Below are 17,700 nucleotides of genomic sequence, written 5' to 3' on the forward strand. Positions count from 1 at the left end.
AACTCCGGAAAGTTACGAAGGCCTGGGACGCCGGCGAAGCTCTTGCCTCGGGCGTTTTCGGAAACAGCCGCAGCCGTGGTCTCCCGACCCCTGCCCTCTACTGTCCGAAGAGAGCCGAGGCGTCCAGACGCCAGGCCCCGGGGGCGGGCCAGCTCGCGGGTGGGTGGGCAGAGGGCGGAGCTGGGGCGGGCGGGCGGGCTGCCCGGGCCTTGATTAGGTGGGAGGCGGCGGCGCGCCGGCGGCGGCCGGAAGTAGCCGAAGCGAGCGGCGGAAGTAGCCGAAGCGGCCGGAGCGGGCGGGCGGCTAGGCCGAGAGAGAGCTGCACGGGGCCCTCCGCGGCCGCCTCAACATGTCAGACTTCGACGAGTTCGAGCGGCAGCTCAACGAGAACAAGCAAGGTGAGGGTGCCGGGGACGCGGGGCGGCGGGCGCGGCTGCTTGCGGCTTCTTTCGGTGTCCCGCGCCATTTTCCTCTGTCTTTCCCCCCCGTCTCAGGCCTGCGCCGAAACCCCCCCCCGCCCCAGTTCCCCGAGCGCGCTTTGCCCACGTGACCGTCCGGCGGGCCCCAGCGCGGTGCGGGGAGGGGGGCAGCAGGCGCGTGCAAGACGCATGCGCGCCGCGCGCTCCACGTGGCCCCCGCGGGGGCGGTCGCCTCCCGGGCAGCTCGCCGGCCCCCGAACGCGGACGGCTTCTTTCTTCCTTTGCTTCTTCCCAAGTGACCCCCAGCGTCTGCAGCGGCGCTCGCCATCGCTTCTTTTTCTCCCGCGGCCCCGGCACTTCCGCTTCCGGCCAGGCCTGTGCCCGCTCTCCACGCCCCTTTGTTTCAAAATGGCGGCCGCGGGGTCCTTTCACGTGCGTCGGGCACGCTCTGCACCCCGCCTTGCTTGTCTCCTCATCGGCCCGGTTTCACGGTGTGGGTGCAGGGACGGAGGTTCAGGGCCTTTGAGGCTGCCGCTCTGCCCCGCGGCGGTCGCTGCCCGCAGACGCCGCCGCGCTTAGCTGCGCGCTTCTCTGGGTGGATACGCCACCCGACGGAGCCGGGGCGCAGGAATTGGGGTTCCCTCGCCTTGGTGCTCGGTGTCCTGTCCTCGGCCGGGCCGGGGTAGGGGAAGGGTTCGGGAGGTGCCGAGGAGGCACCTTCACGTCCCCGCGCTCGAGAGAGGAGCAGCAGAGCCGTTTCCAGGGTGAGGGCGGGTGTTCTCGCCGCGGGGTCCGCGCGCTTGGGTGGCTCGGCCTCACCGCCGTGTTAGTGCTGGGGCAATCCGCCCCTCAGTCAAACCCTGGTCAGTGCTGACTGAGGCCTGAGCTCTGCTCAGCGCAGACCCTCGGGGTTCGTGCTCTCCCACCTAAATCTCTTCTGAAGCCCGCCGGGGGGCAGTACGGCCGCCGAGCCGCATCTCGGGGCCGCTGGCCAGGCTGGAGCCCGCTGGAGTCGCAGGTGTTGGGCGCGAGTGGGCGATCCCCAAGACTCAGTTGCTGGCCTGGGCTGTGGTGGGGGTGCAGGGTTGGGCAGGGGCGGGGCCAGCACCTCCTGCCCCTATTTCTGCAGAGGCCCTGTTCCTCAGGGAACGTCATTGGGTCTCTTGATTCCCCAGCCTCTAGCTCTGCCCCTGTCAGGGACGGCCCTGGGGTCGGCCCCTCAGCCTGGAGGGGGACCCGGAGCCAGCCTCCCTGTCTTCTCTGGCTCCCCGGCTCCTCCTGAGCGGCCTCAGGTACCTTACACCCCGGGCACCCCAGGCTCTGTCCCCTCAGGTAACGGCCCCGGCTCCCTCCTGGGGGTGGCCTCCCGGGGCTGGGGCACCTGCAAGGGGGCGGGCTGGGCCATACGTCCCCTCGCTCAGTCCTGCCCGCCCCCTGCCAGAACGGGACAAGGAGAACCGGCACCGCAAACGCAGCCACAGCCGCTCCCGAAGCCGTGACCGCAAGCGCCGCTCCCGAAGTCGCGACCGGCGCAACCGGGACCAGCGCAGTGCCTCTAGGGACCGGCGGCGGCGGAGGTGCGGGCGGGCTCTGTCCCCTGGTCTGGGTGGTCGTGGGGTGGGGGTAGGCTGGTGGGCGGCCTCACAGGCCCAGTCTTCTCCCCGCAGCAAGCCTTTGACCCGAGGCGCTAAGGAGGAGCACGGCGGACTGATGTGAGCCCCCCCATTCCCTGTTTGCCTCCTCTCTGCTGCCTTGCCTGACCCAGGTTGGGAGGGGTTGGGGGGCCCCTAGAGGGGCTTCCAGACTAAGGTACCTGGCCTTGCTCCCTCCTAGCCGCTCCCCCCGCCATGAGAAGAAGAAGAAGGTTCGCAAGTACTGGGATGTGCCACCCCCTGGCTTCGAGCACATCACCCCTATGCAGTACAAGGCCATGCAAGGTGGGGGGTGCAGGGGGGCAGTACAAGCCCATGCAGGGTGGGGATTAGTCTAAGGCTATGCAAGGTGGGGAGCAGAACCAGGCCATGTGAGGGTGGTAGGGGGCGGGGGCAGTATAAGGCCATGCAAGGTAGTGGATGGGGGGAGACAGTACAAGGCCATGAGAGGTGGGGATCATGCCAGGAGCTGCATGTGGGGCCTGATGCCATCTCACCCTGCTCCATCCCCGTGAAGCTGCCGGTCAGATTCCAGCCACAGCCCTGCTCCCTACCATGACCCCCGACGGCCTGGCTGTAACACCGACCCCGGTGCCTGTGGTGGGCAGCCAGATGACCAGGCAGGCCCGGCGCCTCTACGTGGGCAACATCCCCTTCGGCATCACTGAGGTAATGGTCTCCCCTTCCCTTCCCGCCCCCTCCCCAAACCCTGTCCTCCCTGCCCACCCTCCCTCCCTCGCCTGCACGGGTCAGAATCTGCTCCTGCAACCCCCCGGCCCCCTCCCAGACGGACCGATGGAGTCGAGCCAGCCAGGGGCCGGGCTGGGGGTGGCCCTCTCCCCCTCCTCTTCCCCTCCTGTCTGCCCTCCTCAGCCACCCAGGGCTCAGCACACACCAGCCCCCACACTGCTCCAACATGAGCCTGTCAGTGGAGCGAGACAGACAGAGAGGGAGACTCGACACACACACTCAGACGCTTTCTCACACTCTCCTCCTCTGCCGTCTGCCTTTCCCCCCTGGTCTCCCGACCTCCCTCACCTCCCCTCCGCTCCTCCCCTCCCCCTCCCCTGGCCCCCCAAGAATCCCGAGATCAAAGAGTTGTTTCCATTTCTCTTTAAAGTGAAATATTGTGGGGCTGAGATCCCTCGTAGCAACAAAGTTTGCTACCATCGTCTAAGGCAAGTAAGGTCCATTCTGACTTTCTCAACCTGCACTTTGCTACATTTGATAAACCAGCCCCCGGACTCCAGGGCCAGATCCTCCACATCACTCTTTTCTCCTCCCTCCTTCCCCACCCGCCCTCCCTCCTTGCCCACCCGCCCTGCCCCCTGCGCTCTCTCCTCTCCCCCTGCTCCTCCTCTTGCTTCTCCTCCGTCCTCTCCCGGCTCTGTTTCTGTCCCCTGATTCTTCTGTTTCTCCCTGTGCCGTTTCATTTCCTTGTGGGATTCTCTTCTCTCCATTTTCATTGTCCCTGTGGGCCTCTGACACCCCCTGTCGACACCCCCCTGCTCCTCCCTCTCTCCTCCTGCTGACCTCTGCCCTCCACGCTGCTCCCTGTCCCCTCCCCCACACCCCTCTGTGTCTCCCTCTCTCACCCTTCCCCTCCTCTCTCCCCTCCCTCCCCTCCCCGTCTCCTCTTCCTCTGCAGGAAGCCATGATGGACTTCTTCAACGCCCAGATGCGGCTGGGGGGGCTGACTCAGGCCCCAGGCAACCCGGTTTTGGCTGTGCAGATTAACCAGGACAAGAACTTTGCCTTCCTAGAGGTCAGTGTGAAGCAGTTGGGCAGGGGCTATGCCACGGTGCCCTGCTGCCCTCCCTCCCGGCTCTCACTGCCCTTCCCTGCCTTTCCAGTTCCGCTCGGTGGACGAGACAACCCAGGCCATGGCCTTTGATGGCATCATCTTCCAAGGCCAGTCACTGAAAATCCGCCGGCCCCACGACTACCAGCCCCTGCCGGGCATGTCGGAGAACCCCTCAGTCTATGTACCTGGTGAGTGGGCACATCTGCTCTGCCACCCACCTCAGGGACTCCAGGGTCCTCTGCTGCTGACCATGCCTGGGGACAGTCCTTCTGCCCGAGAGAGCAGTGGAGCAGGATGGATTCTATCTCTGACATGGTCTCTAGTTCCCATTGTTTCATGGTTTTATAAATGGGGGCATTGTAATTTTGTTTCCAAAACCCCAGATGTTGCCGCAGCGGCATGTTGTTGGAAGAGCCAGCAGAGGGTAGGCTTCCCTGGGCATGGGGTAGCAGCCCCGCTTCCCGGCCAGCACATGTGCTGGCGTTGCCCATCACTTTACACCTGACTCCCCAGGCTGAGGCATAGGGTGGGCCTCCCTCCTTCCATGTCCTGCAGGTGGGTCTCTAGAGCTCTGGCGGTGCCAGGCTCGCTCCCAGACCTCCAGCTGAGGACTTGTTCGTTTTAGTAGAGGATCCCTTGACCCGGGGCACCTCACCCTGCTGACAGATAGTCATGAGTGCTGTGGCTGCTTTTCCCAAATGCGCGACTCAGTAGCGAGGGCACTATTGGTTGCAGAGCCAGGGCTCACTGAACCCTACCTTTTCCCTAATCGGCAGTGGGCGTGGTTGCTGCACTCTGCTCCAGAAGGGGTTGTCTCGCTTGGTCCCTGAGAGGGTGCAAGCCAGCATGCCCTGTTCCCCATGTCATGGGGGCTGGGCTCCCCCTTCGGGGCCCATGGGGGACAGACCATGTGACCTTGCTTGCTGTCTCCTTCTGTCTCCTTAGGAGTTGTGTCCACTGTGGTCCCTGACTCGGCCCACAAGCTGTTCATCGGGGGCTTACCCAACTACCTGAATGATGACCAGGTGAGCCTCCCAATTACCTGCCCCCTGCCTACCACCCTCTGATGGTCCCTGCCCACTGACAGTTCCTGCCTACTGACCCTCCCCTTCCGCTGTAGGTCAAAGAGCTGCTGACGTCATTCGGGCCCCTCAAGGCCTTCAACTTGGTCAAGGACAGTGCCACGGGGCTCTCCAAGGGCTACGCCTTCTGTGAGTACGTGGACATCAACGTCACCGACCAGGTGAGCCCTGACGCCCTTTTAGGACAGGCAGTGGGTGTAATGGTGGGGGGTGGCTTTTCCCCATCTCTCACCCCTTTGCCTTTCTCTCTCCCCACCCATGCCGCTGTGGGGTCCTGGGGCTCCGGGGGCGGTGCCGAGCGCCGGCCCTGACGAGGCCTCTCCCTGCGCCCCCCTCGTCCTCCGACATAGGCCATCGCGGGGCTGAACGGGATGCAGCTGGGGGATAAGAAACTCCTCGTGCAGAGGGCAAGTGTGGGGGCCAAGAACGCCACGCTGGTGAGCCCCCCGGCACGTCACCTTCCATTGGCTAGCGGGGGGCGCGCGGGGGTGTGGCTTTGAGCAGTGCTGGCTCCGGGGGCTGGGGTGGGGCGGGGGGCCCCGGGTGCAGGAGCCCCGGCTGATCGTGGCCGTGGCCCCACAGAGCACCATCAATCAGACGCCGGTGACGCTGCAAGTGCCAGGGTTGATGAGCTCGCAGGTACAGATGGGTGGGCACCCCACCGAGGTGTTGTGCCTCATGAACATGGTGCTGCCCGAGGAGCTGCTGGATGACGAGGAGTATGAGGAGATCGTGGAGGATGTGCGCGACGAGTGCAGCAAGTATGGGCTGGTTAAGTCCATCGAGATCCCCCGGCCTGTGGATGGCGTCGAGGTGCCCGGCTGTGGGAAGGTGCGTGCGCCCCAGCCTGTCCCCAGCCCAGCCCCTGCTTCCCAGGACTGGCTCCTACCTTTGGGGGCTTCCACTGAGTTAGGCTGACATGGGTGATCAGCACAGCTGGGCTGCACTTCTGGGAACAGAACAGCCCTGGGTGTCATTCAGTTAGGACTAAGGCTAGTAGTGGGGTCACCTGGAGATGAGAACATGGTGCTGGTGAGAGTGGGGAGTCAGGAGGGCCTGGTTTGCAACCCTGGAGTCACCTGCAGGTAACTGGGAGGGCACAGGGAGACTTGATACCTTATGAGGGTATAGAGGGAAATAGGCACATGGGGGTCTTTGAGTGGAGCGGGATCTGTGGGGGAATCCGGCAAGGTGGGCAGCAGGGGAGATGTTGCCACCCCAGAGTCCTGTGGGGACATGAGAGATGTGGGGTGGGGCCGGGAGGGCAGCCTATGGCCATGGTTACTCAGGATCCCCGAGTTGGGGCTGGTGACTGGGGGTCAAGTCTGTTAAACTGTATGGTGCTCCCTGAGCATCAGTTCCAGGGACCAACTGTGCACTGTTTCCTGGGAGTTGGGCTTTGGGGGTGTGCAGTGGATGGGTGGCCACAGCCTCTCTTCCTCCCACAGATCTTCGTGGAGTTCACATCTGTGTTTGACTGCCAGAAAGCCATGCAGGGCCTGACAGGGCGCAAGTTCGCCAACAGAGTGGTTGTCACAAAGTACTGTGACCCCGACTCTTATCACCGTCGGGACTTCTGGTAGAGGTGTGGGGAGGGTGGGGCTGGGCTGGCAGGGGGTGCTCCCCCTGCCCCCCCTCTTCCCCCTCTGAAGACACGGGCAGAGGAGTGACACCGATCAACAGCCGGCAGCAACTGGAATGGCAGCATTGGGGGGGGCGGGGGGAGGGGGGCCTGGGGAAGTGCACATGACAAGCACCCACAGACGCAGAGGGTGGGGTGGGCTGGGAGGGGTACACAGAAGGGCAGGGCAGAATGGGACCCCCGGCGCCCCTCCCCACAACAGCCTCTCCCCAACACCCCACCCCCACCCCACCTTTACTTCCCGGCTGTAGAAAAAAGCGTGTTTATATTTTATGGCCAAAATATTTTAAATTTTGTTGCCTGCCCGGTGCCCTGCCCCTGGCCCCCGGCCCTCCCTGGTTTCTTAGTTAATTCTTAGTGCCCCCTACCCCGCCTTGGCCTGGCCCCCTCATTGGCAGTTTCATATTTGCTAAGACGAATTTGCTCATTAAACATTTTGTTGTATTTTACACTGTGTGCCTGCTCTGTCCAGTGCTTATCGGTCACCTCAGGAACGGGGGTGGGGATCACATTCATTCGGCGGCCAGTGGAGCTGACGTCACGCCCCCGCGCCGGAAGTGATGTGCGCGCGACCGTGTAGCGAGGGGCGGGTGAGCCGCCACTTCCGCTTCCGGTCCGTCGCTCCTCTGGTTGCTTCCGTCCTCTCGGCGGCTCAGCTCCCTCCGCTGCCCGGCTCTCGCGGCCCCGGGGCGGCGGGGCGGCGGGGCTGTGGGCGTGCGGCTTCGCGTGCGCCCGGACTCGCCCCGCTACAGCGCGCCGAGCGGGGCAGCGTCGCCCGCCATGACCCACTGGAGCCCGGCGTGAGGGGCCGAGGTGAGCGCAGTCGCCGTCGGGCGCGGCCGTTGTGTGGCGGCACCGGGCGGCCTGGGCGGCCGGCGTGTGGGCTCCAGCGCGCCATCCCTTCGGTTCGGTCCGGTGCTCCTCGTTCTGCGCGCCTGACTCTCGGGGTCTCGGCGACGTCCGCGGCCGCCGGGATCGGCCTGGGCCCACACCGCTGCCGGCCAGCTCCAGCAACCCCCCTGGGGGGGCCCCCGCGGGGCCGGGGCTGGACATTGGCCGTGACGCCGGCGCAGATGGTGCGCCGCACGCCCCCCTCTTGCCGACGCCCTGGCTGTGGCAGGCTTCCCTGGCTGGCCCGACAGTTCGGGCCAAGTCCGAGATGCAGCTCCGGGTGGTGGTGCGACCGCTGCCCCGCTGCAGGTATCCGGGTCCCGACCCTCTTGTTCCCCACCCCTGTTTCCGCTTTGCCGTGTTTGTGCCCCGCTGTCCTGGGCTCCAGCCGTGGCCACCACCTCCCCTGGGATGTGGGTCAAGGGTGAGCTCAGCCCCTCCCTCCCCTTCTCCACCCGTCCTGGTGCTGGGAACGCGAGGGTAGTCGGTGCCAGCAGTGAGATGGGCTCAAGGTCGGTGTGTGTATGTGTATGTGGGTAGGAGGGTGTAATGAGCCTGGGGAGCCCCCGCTGGACACCTGCTGGCAGCACAGCCCAGGGTTTCGTGGCCCCTGGTGCGGGGTGGGGTTGGGGGTGAGGTTCTGCTCCCTGAAGAACTTGGAGTTGGGGGGACGCTGAGCGACTCCGGAAGGGAAGTAGGTGGATGTGTGGGAACCACAGGGAGCACCCGGTGGGTGGGACCATGTCCTCTCCTCCCTGACCCATAGGACCTGTGGTCACTGGCTCCCCTATCTGGCTCACTCTTCGCCACTCTCCCTGACTGCCTTTGGTCACCATGGCCAGAACCTATTGTGGGGGCTCCTCCTTTATGTCCGTGCCTATCCCACACCCTTTTTGAAGTGTTCCTTTAAGTCAGCACCTCTGGGAAAACCTACCTAGAGCACCCTTGTCACTGTCCCAGAGGGACTGCTGCCTCAGCCTGCACGATGTGAAGTCACGGGCTGGGGAGGGGGTCCCCTACTGACAGGAGGAAAGTGGGGTTCTGGCTACTCAGTGCAGCTGGCAGTGCACCCTTGCACTGGTCTGACGGAGCAGGAAGTGGCTGACACACTTGAGGCAATCGGATGGGCTAACAAGGGCCCAACAAGTCCCAGGAAGTGTCAGATCTCATGTCGGAGCCCAAGAGTTGAGTGTTCCTGTGTGGGCCCCATCTCCAGGCTCCGCAGATGCTCTCTTCTCCCCAGATGCTGCGGTGACTTGCCAGCTCCTCTGTGGCCCCTCTGTGGTTGCCTGGTCTCTTCTTGCTCTGGGGGCGCCCCTCACCACTGCCAGCCACCATGTCCACCTCATCACTGCGGCGCCAGATGAAAAACATCGTGCACAACTACTCAGAGGCTGAGATCAAGGTCCGAGAGGCCACAAGCAACGACCCCTGGGGCCCATCCAGCTCCCTCATGTCTGAGATCGCTGACCTCACCTACAATGTGGTTGCCTTCTCTGAGATCATGAGCATGATCTGGAAGCGGCTCAATGACCACGGGAAGAACTGGCGGCATGTCTACAAGGTTGGTGTGGGCCACCGTGGAGTGTTTACACTATCAGAACGGGGTCAGTGCAGGTCTGGTGGGAGCTGGGTGCATGTCTCTGGCCAGTGCAGGCCTCAGATAGGGATGTCTCCCTCTGGCGAGTGTCTCAGCTCTGTGCCCTGACTGGTCAGGAGAAGCTTTGCTCTTTTTTTGGGTCATGCCCCGAGATGCACAGGTGTTACTCCTGGCTCATGCACTCAGGAATTACTCCTGGCAGTGCTGGGGGGACCATATGGGATGCTGGGAATCGAACTCCGGTCGGCTGCGTGCAAGGCAGCTGCTGTGCTATCACTCCAGCCCCAGAAAATCTGCTTTTGGGGGCTCCCTGCAAAGGTCTGGGTCACTAGATCCAGGTGCAGGGACCAGTCTTCTGTGAGTCTAAGTGCCTGCTGGTGTCCACATCTCTGGGCTCCTCTGGTCACCTGCACACACCCACCTTCTCCAGCCAATCAGGTGCGGGCCTCCTAGCACTGGGGCTGCCCCGAATCTACCGTTGCTCTGCCTCTAGGCCAGGTCCCTGGCACAGCCGGAGGACCTGTAGCCAGACACTTGCTGACCAGAGCACCTTTCCCATTTGGGAAAGGGAAGCCAGACCCAGGCTCAGCACACTACTCTTGCTCTTCGAGACACAAGAGTTGGCATCCTCAGCCCCACAGGCTGCTGCTGCTATTGTCTCAGTCAGCCACTTTCTTACGCACGTGTGTGGGCTACTGGGTCAAAGGGCTCATGCATGGTTCTGAGGGTGGTGATCAGAGCCCCTTCCCAACTGGTCAGCCCTTGCAGAGGGGTTAGTCCTGCCTTACTCTGCGCTGAAGTGTGTGACCAGGTCCCCTGAGAGGTTCCTTCCAGTGCAGGTGACAGTGCACTCTCAGGACTGTGGCCTGGACAGTGAGAGCCGGTGTGACAAGTTTCTGTCAGCCTTCGCAGAGGGCCTGCCCAAGTGTGGCCAGGGCTGGTGGAATAGGATGTGTCTGAAGCAGGGTGTGTTCTTTGTGTGTGTTCCTTGTCCCTTGGACGCTGAATGGGCGGTGCCCTCATTTTCCAGGTGGCCAGGCTGAAGGTCAGATGACATTTCCCTCTGTCAGTGGAATCTGCTGAAAAGGCCTCTCACACCCATCTTAGAGATGGGAGTCCTCATTGGTTACTGTGAGGCCTTTTCTTTCCGGGGGTGCCCAGGACCACCCCTGGCTGACACACCTGGAATGTGCTTTGCCTCTTGAGCCACATCCCTGAGCCATTTGTCCAGCCAGTACTTGAGGGAAAGTGGGTACAGTTGGGCTGGTTCTCCTGCTGGAGTGAGATGGTTCCGAGTGTCTCGATAACTGGTAGGGATGGGCAAGTGCACAGGGCAGCAATTCTGACCTCTCAAGGCCAGGCTGGCCTCGGGGGCTGCATGGTGTCTGCTGAAGTGAGGCTCCCTGACAGTGAGTTTGCGCTCTTCCCTGATGTGGGGTGTGCCTGCCCTACCCAGGCTCCCCCACCCCGTTCTGCTTCTCCGCTCTGGGCGAGGAGCTTCCTGCTCAGTGTGGCAGCGGGCATATGCAGGGGTGATCATGACGGGCTGAGTGTGTAAAGGGGAGCCTATGTGGATGAGCCTGTGAGTGAGCACATGTGTAGTTGAGCATGTGTGTGGGTGCATGTATGCAGGGGATCGCATGTGTGCATGGCATGTGGGTGAGTGAGCAGGGGTGAGTATGTGCAGGGGAACGTATGTGGTATGGGTGATCGAGCAAGCAGGGTTGTGATTGTGTGCAGGTGAGTGAGCAGGGGAGAGCATGTGGATGAGGAGGGGTGAGTGAGTGGGGGTGTTGAGCCTGAGGTTACGGCATGTCCCCTCAGGCCATGACCCTTATGGAGTACCTCATCAAGACGGGCTCGGAGCGTGTGGCGCAGCAGTGCAAGGAGAACATGTATGCGGTGCAGACACTGAAGGATTTCCAGTATGTGGACCGAGATGGCAAGGACCAGGGTGTTAACGTGCGGGAGAAGGCCAAGCAGCTGGTGGCGCTGCTGCGGGACGAGGACCGGCTGCGTGAGGAGCGTGCCCATGCGCTCAAGACCAAGGAGAAATTGGCGCAGACGGCCACGGGTGAGCCCTCCTGGGGCCAGAGAGCTGGGGGCCTGAGGGAGATGGTGGTTCTGGGAGGGCCCAGCTCAAAACATTAGTGACACTGCTAGACTGTGGTAAGCGGGAAATCCTACCTTTGATAGTTTCAGGTAGCACATCAGAGTGAGCGTAACGGGTCAGCTGCCTGCCTTGCACCCAGTATGCTTTAGTCCCTGAATGCGGCCAGATGGCCCCAAACTCAACCCAAAAGTGTGGAAGGCCCGCCGGGGAGGCAGAGCGGGGCCAGGGTGTGGGGCTGCTCAGGGCTTCCATCCATCTCCTGCTGTCCACGCTGGTTTCTGCAGGGACCTTGGTGCTCTCAGCGGCCCTCAGAGCCTGTCCCTCTTATCTCATGGCCCTGGCACTCTCGGGTGTGGCTGGATAAGGCCACCCTGCCTTGCTGAAGCTTGTGCTCTGGGCCCTGGCATCTAGTGGAGGGTGCGGGAGCTGCAGCCCTCCCCCATCTCCCCTGCTTTTCTCTTACAGCCTCATCGGCTGCGGTGGGCTCCGGGCCCCCTGCTGAGGCGGAGCAGGCCTGGCCACAGAGCAGCGGGGAGGAGGAGCTGCAGCTGCAGCTGGCACTTGCCATGAGCAAAGAGGAGGCTGACCAGGTAGGGCGCCCGCGTGTCCGAACCCCTGTGCCATCGCCTCACCTTTCCCCTTCTCCTTGAGTCTGCTGCTCTGTCCTGTCCTGACTGGACCTCGGGCTCAACTCTGCTCCAACATGTGTGGGCTCCCCCTCTCCCCCCTTCTCGCCCTCTGCTTCTCTCTTCCCCATCCCATCTTCTCCTCCCTGCCCCCCATTCTCTCTTCCTCCCTTCTCTCTCCCTCATTTTCTACTTCCTCATTCTTCCCTCCCCCTCCCTCATTCTCTCTTCCCCCTTCCCCTTCCTTTTCTCTACCCACCTTCTCACGCCCCCCAGCCTGCGTTTCGCCCCTCACACTCTCTCTCCCCAGCCCCCATCCTGTGGCCCTGAGGACGATGCCCAGCTCCAGCTGGCCCTTAGTTTGAGCCGTGAGGAGCACGATAAGGTCAGAGAAGCCTTCCTACCCCCCAGGGCTCGCTCCCCTGAGCCCCCCCAGGCCCCACCCTGCCCGGTTCCCCGTATCCCCGGTGGCGTGTGGAGCCGCGGGCTGTGTCGTCCTCTCCCTGCTCTTGCCAGAGCAGCATGGCCTCTGCTCCTTGTGTGTCCCCCCACACATCATCTACCCCTTGTCCACCCCAGCTGTTCTGGTGGTCCAGGGCTCCAGGGTGGGGGGAGCTGGGTTGGGTTCACCCTTCCAACACTGCCCACGGTTCCCGCAGGAGGAGCGAATCCGCCGTGGGGATGACCTGAGGCTGCAGATGGCCATTGAGGAGAGCAAACGGGAGACGGGGGGCCAGGAGGAGGTGGGCATGGGATAGGAGCCAGGAGGGAGGGGGTGTGAGGAGGGGCAAGAGGGACGGGGTGTGGGGGGGCAAGGAGGAGAGGGTTGTGGGGAGGGCAGGAGGCAGAGAAGCATGCCCTTCCCCACTGTCCCTGACGCTCCTCTCTGCAGTCGCTCATGGATCTTGCTGATGTCTTCACGGCCCCAGCGCCTCCCCCTGCCGCAGACCCCTGGGGGGGTCCAGCACCCACCGCTGCCCCCACTGCAGACCCTTGGGCACCTTCTGTTCCGGCTACAGACCCCTGGGGGGGTCCAGCCCCCACACCAGCCTCTGGGGATCCCTGGAGACCTGCTGTACCCTCTGGGCCTCCGGTGGACCCCTGGGGGGGTGCGCAGGCTCCTGCAGCAGGCGAGGGGCCCACATCTGATCCTTGGGGGAGCTCGGAAGGTGAGAGCTGCCATCTTTGTGATGGAAGCCCAGTGCGGGGTGCAGACCAGACCCCTGGGCCTGCCGGGGCTAGACAAGGCTCTCTGTGGGACCCCAGCCTCACTCCTTGTCCTCACCCAGGTGGGGCCCCCGCTGGCGGACCCCCTGCTTCCGATCCCTGGGCTCCAGCCCCAGCCTTCTCAGACCCCTGGGGGGGGTCCCCTGCCAAACCCAGCACCAATGGCACCGCAGGTACCACGGGCTGGGGGGCTGAGTGCTGCTGGCCTCAGTGACAAGGGGCGCTGGCTAGCCTCAGCAATGAGGGGCGGGGGGCTAGGGGCTGAGTGCTGTGGCCTCAGTGGCTGGGGGGTGGGGAGAGGGGGACTGAGCACTGTCTGGCTACGGGGGGGGGGGGGCGGGTTGTGGGGCTGAGCTGTGTTTGATTTGCAGCTGCCGCAGGCTTCGACACAGAGCCCGATGAGTTCTCAGACTTTGACCGGCTGCGCACAGCCTTGCCGGCTTCTGGGAGCAGCACAGGTAAACCCCTGCCCCACACCCAGCACCCCTCTCTAGCACTGGCTGAGCAGACCCACTGCCTGCAGTGCTGGGCACCCTGTGTGCCGTGGACCCCCTCCCACCCTTCGTCTCCCCACTGATCTCCACTCTGGCTCCTTACAGGGGAGCTGGAGCTGCTGGCCGGGGAGGTGCCGACTCGCAGTCCTGGGGCCTTTGACATGAGCGGGGTCGGGGGCTCTCTGGTGGAAACTGTGGGGAGCCCCCCGTCCACCACTCCCACCCCTACTCCTCCCACACGGAAGACTCCAGAGTCGTTCCTGGGCCCAAATGCGGCACTGGTGGATCTGGACTCGCTGGTGAGCCGGCCCGGGCCTGCGGCATCCGGGGTCAAGGCCTCCAACCCCTTCCTGCCCAGCGGTGAGTGCGCCCTGCCCTAGGGGGTCTGGCGGTGGGGACCTCCACAGGCCACAGCCCCTCCCCCTCATGGCTGTCCCCTTGTCTCCAGGAGCCCTGGCCAGCGGCCCCTCCGTCACGAACCCCTTCCAGCCTGCACCCCCGGCGACACTCACCCTCAACCAGCTGCGGCTCAGCCCCGCGCCTGCTGCTCCTGGAGCGCCACCCACGTACATCTCCCCTCTGGGGGGGGGCCCTGGCCTGCCCCCCATGATGCCCCCTGGCCCGCCGGCCCCCAACACTAACCCCTTCCTACTATAATCCTGGGCGGAAGGGGCGGCCGCCCTGGATGGCAGTGCTGTGAGTGCATGTGAATGGGGCCACCTCCCCTCAGGCCCTCACACTACACCCCTTCCCAACCCCCACCCAGGAGAGACTGGACGCAGGGAAGGGGGTGCTGGCCAGAGGGCCCTTTCCTGTGGCATTACAGCAGGCGGGGCAGCAGGACCCCACGCACTCCCCTCCCTGCACCCTACCAGCCCTTGATCAGTGTTCAACCCATCCTCCCCTCTCCCCTGCGCCCTCGATGAACCCTCAGTGATGATTTTGGCAACTTGGGGAATAAATGGCGATTGTCATGGGTGTGACTCCTGCTGGCCTTGCTCTGTGGGGCCATTATGTGCTCCTGGGCAGAAAGGGGAGACATGACAGGAAGTTCGGACCGGCTCACCATCAGTCCAGATCACCAGGGCCCATCTGAGAGACAGAGCTCTTGAACTTGCAAGCGGGGTGGGGTGAGGTCCTGTGTCCCAGGGCTCTCCCCCTGCTACAGCCCTGGACACATCTGACCCTGCCCTGGGGCGTGGCGGGTGCAGACATCTCAGTCCCGTGCTCTCCAGGGAGCAGGGCCTAGAGATGCTAATGTGCCGCAGGCATGTTTGGCCCCAACACTTCTAGTCACCCCAGACTGCCTGTACTGTTTTAGTGCACGCCACGTCCTGATATCCAAGCTACTGCTGGCATGTCTGCAAGTGGGGTGGCCCAGTGTCCCTCCACAGACCCCAGGAAGCCGTGCTCACCTCACCCTGCACCCAGGAAGGTTCATGGTGACCTGGATAACTGCCAAAATGGTGTCCTGGTACTGGAAGGTCTTCAGGGTCCACGGTAGATTGGGGGGCCTCTCAGATGCCTCTTGGGCTGGTGCTGGGACCTGTCCATAGACCCTCCTGCACCCATGGGTGTTGCCCTCACCACAAGCTGTTCTGCCTGACCGAGCCCTATGACCCACCCACGCCACAGCCTCCCGCCTAGTTCTACGCCAGACCTGAGACCAGAGTAGGGCATGAGCACCACCTGCTGGGGACAAGGAGAAAGGCTGAGTCAAGGAGGCAGGTGTTTGGGACTGGACATGGGCCAGGTGAGCCACATTCACATGATCCACACAACGCCTGCAGCCACCCAGCGAAAATAGACTGGAGTCAATGCCAGCACCACATACTGCCTCCGAGCCCTGCGCACCACTACGTGTGGCCCCCAAGCAAAAGATGAAGCAGATATCTTGACCTTCCTGTACACTAAGGTGACCAAAAGCTTGGATGCTGAAGGAAGCTTGAAGCTGGAACTCTGCCCAAGCCCGGGGTGCAGGAGGAGACGTGCTCGCTCCATACTGACCAGGAGGACCCACAGCCCAGCTGCCTCCAGCTGCACTTACCGCTCCTGCCACCCCACAGCTGGATTTAATCCCCGCCTTCTACAAGAAACACGGTCTTTCATCAGACTCAGCCTGCCCGCTGGTCCTCCCCTATTTGCCTTATGCCCGACCCAGCTCCCCCTCATGCCAGTTCCCTGATCCAGGATCTGTCTGTGGACAAGGAGCCAGCCCTGTACACTGCCGCCAGGCGCCCCACATTCTGCCGTCTCCAGGGCCAGGTGCTCACTTTGCTTGTCTTGTTATGGCCAGTGGAGCTTGGGGATTGCGCAGTAGTTCTGCAGGGGAGATCATGAGGGCATACAATGGAACTGGAGCCCCTGCACTTGGCCCCCTAGCTCCCTCACCTCCCCATTACCTGCTGAATATCTGGCACATTCCTGGCCCTCCACGACTGTCTAAACTACAGGCTGGAGCAGTATTACAGTGGGTTAGGCATTTACCTTGCATGCCGCTGACTAAGGTTCGATCCCCAGCATCCCATATGGTGCCCAGCGCACTGCCAGGAGTGATTCCTGAGTACCAAGCCAAGAGTAAACCTTGAGCATGTGTGGCCCAAACACCCCCCCAATAAAAAGTGTGGGCTTAGAAACACAATAGACACTTGTCCATAGCCAATGCACAGGGGCTCCCCATAGACACAATAGAACCCTGCTGGGAATAGCTTGCAAATATCTGGTGAGGGCATGGAGAAAAATGAACCAGAACATGAGATGCAGGTGAAAATGTAAACAGCCTCTATGAACTGCACGGAAATGACCAGAAATGGAAATGTCAGGCTGCAGAGACAACAGCTGGGAGGCACTTGCCTTGCATGTGGCTGATCTGCGTTTGATCTCCAGCATTCCATATGGTTCCCTGAGCCCCACCAAGAGTGATCCCTGAGCACAGAGCCAGGAGTAACCCTTGAGCATCATTGAGTATGGCCCAAAAACAAAAACTTGTGTTTAAGCCCATGTGTCCTCACTTGCTTGTCTGTTTCTTTGCTTATTTCACTCTCCCCACTTTCTCACTGCCTATGTTCTCTCTCAAACATGTACTTCTCCCTTTCCTCTCATGTTTTGTTTTTGGACCATAACGTGGTGATGCTCAGGGCTGACTTGTGGCTCTGCACACTCCTGGTGGCTCTCAGGGTAGCAAACCCAGACTGGCCATGTGCAGGTCTTACCTGCTGTACTATAATTCCAGCCTTCACTTCATATCTAAGTATTATTGTATCACTGCCATCCCGTTGCTCATCGATTTGCTCGAGCGGGCACCAGTAACGTCTCCATTGTGAGATGTTACTGTTTTTGGCATATTGAATATGCCATGGGTAGCTTGCCAGGCTCTGCTGTGGAGGCAAGATACTCTCGGTAGCTTGCCAGGCTCTCCAAGAGGGGCATAGGAATCGAACCTGGGTCTCCCGCGTGCAAGGCAAATGCCCTACTGCTGTGCTATTACTCCAGTAACCATCAATAAAAAGTTTCATGCTTCACCATAAAAAGGAAATGTGGTAGACTCCAGCAGCATCGCCCTAACTGTGTAAAAAAGATTCCATCTCCTACTGAATACTACACCCTGTATTCAATAGGAGATTCACTGTAGCCAAAACATGAAATTCACCACAGTGCTGGACTGGATGAAGCAGCTGTTTTGCAAGAACTAACACCTAATTGTGTACTTCACACAAAGCACTTAGGGGGATTGTGCAAAGTGAAGCAAGTCAAGAAGGGCAAAAAAAAAAAAAAACCCAACCTAGATGATTCCATTTATTCGTGGGGCATAAAATATGCAAGTGTACGAATTAACAAAATTAAAAAAACAAAACATGAAACTCCCAGATGGACAAAGGATGTTGAAGACTAAGGAGGAGTGAGAGCTGGAGAGAGAGTTCTTTCCCATCTGGGAGTGGGGTACAGTTACGTACACTTAACGTTCAGCGTCAGGCTGAAATGCCTTAGTCAGACTCAAGAGGTGGAGAGTAGGCAAGAAGGTACTTTGAGTCCCCAGCACAAGGCCAGAAGCCTGAGCAGTGCTGTCTGGCCCTCAAACCCAAACCAACATCAGTGATGGAATCAGTGAAAAAGCCATAGACACCAGAGCACTCAGTGCTGGAGTGGATAC

General features: G+C 61.8%; 2 protein-coding genes across 7 annotated transcripts; both read left to right on the forward strand.

Moving 5' to 3' along the window:
- Positions 1–198: 198 nt before the first annotated feature.
- Positions 199–7,048, forward strand: U2AF2 (U2 small nuclear RNA auxiliary factor 2). Of its 3 annotated transcripts, none has more exons than XM_004616933.2 (12): positions 199–398; positions 1,861–1,996; positions 2,087–2,131; positions 2,253–2,356; positions 2,589–2,740; positions 3,720–3,836; positions 3,925–4,063; positions 4,821–4,900; positions 4,996–5,118; positions 5,308–5,406; positions 5,540–5,788; positions 6,406–7,048. In XM_004616933.2, the coding sequence occupies exons 1-12, from the start codon at positions 350–352 to the stop codon at positions 6,538–6,540; spliced, it is 1,428 nt and encodes a 475-aa protein (XP_004616990.1). In that variant the 5' UTR covers positions 199–349; the 3' UTR covers positions 6,541–7,048. The 3 variants fall into 3 exon arrangements, with proteins under 3 accessions (XP_004616990.1, XP_055001560.1, XP_004616991.1); XM_055145585.1 differs by having other exon boundaries at positions 5,308–5,364; XM_004616934.2 differs by having other exon boundaries at positions 200–398; positions 5,308–5,394.
- A 160-nt stretch (positions 7,049–7,208) lies between these two features.
- Positions 7,209–14,528, forward strand: EPN1 (epsin 1). Of its 4 annotated transcripts, none has more exons than XM_055146074.1 (11): positions 7,209–7,412; positions 8,707–9,054; positions 10,915–11,164; positions 11,669–11,793; positions 12,140–12,214; positions 12,489–12,572; positions 12,722–12,998; positions 13,119–13,229; positions 13,428–13,514; positions 13,656–13,910; positions 13,999–14,528. In XM_055146074.1, the coding sequence occupies exons 2-11, from the start codon at positions 8,827–8,829 to the stop codon at positions 14,205–14,207; spliced, it is 1,701 nt and encodes a 566-aa protein (XP_055002049.1). In that variant the 5' UTR covers positions 7,209–7,412; positions 8,707–8,826; the 3' UTR covers positions 14,208–14,528. The 4 variants fall into 4 exon arrangements, with proteins under 4 accessions (XP_055002049.1, XP_004616992.1, XP_055002051.1 ...); XM_004616935.2 differs by having other exon boundaries at positions 8,734–9,054; XM_055146076.1 differs by lacking the exon at positions 13,119–13,229 and having other exon boundaries at positions 8,734–9,054.
- The last annotated feature ends 3,172 nt before the right edge of the window (positions 14,529–17,700 follow it).

The sequence above is a fragment of the Sorex araneus genome, chromosome 8 (genome assembly GCF_027595985.1).
Source record: "Sorex araneus isolate mSorAra2 chromosome 8, mSorAra2.pri, whole genome shotgun sequence".
NCBI classification, from domain to species: Eukaryota; Metazoa; Chordata; class Mammalia; order Eulipotyphla; family Soricidae; genus Sorex; species Sorex araneus.

What these genes read in the sequence shown, in the direction of transcription:
- U2AF2 (XM_004616933.2), top strand. Translation starts at nt 350, where the DNA reads ATGTCAGACTTCGACGAGTTCGAGCGGCAGCTCAACGAGAACAAGCAA. An exon ending in ACTACCTGAATGATGACCAG is followed by an intron (nt 4,901 to 4,995) that starts GTGAGCCTCCCA and finishes CTTCCGCTGTAG; the next exon opens with GTCAAAGAGCTGCTGACGTC. An exon ending in ACATCAACGTCACCGACCAG is followed by an intron (nt 5,119 to 5,307) that starts GTGAGCCCTGAC and finishes CCTCCGACATAG; the next exon opens with GCCATCGCGGGGCTGAACGG.
- EPN1 (XM_055146074.1), top strand. Translation starts at nt 8,827, where the DNA reads ATGTCCACCTCATCACTGCGGCGCCAGATGAAAAACATCGTGCACAAC. An exon ending in ATTGGCGCAGACGGCCACGG is followed by an intron (nt 11,165 to 11,668) that starts GTGAGCCCTCCT and finishes TTTCTCTTACAG; the next exon opens with CCTCATCGGCTGCGGTGGGC. An exon ending in GCCGTGAGGAGCACGATAAG is followed by an intron (nt 12,215 to 12,488) that starts GTCAGAGAAGCC and finishes CGGTTCCCGCAG; the next exon opens with GAGGAGCGAATCCGCCGTGG.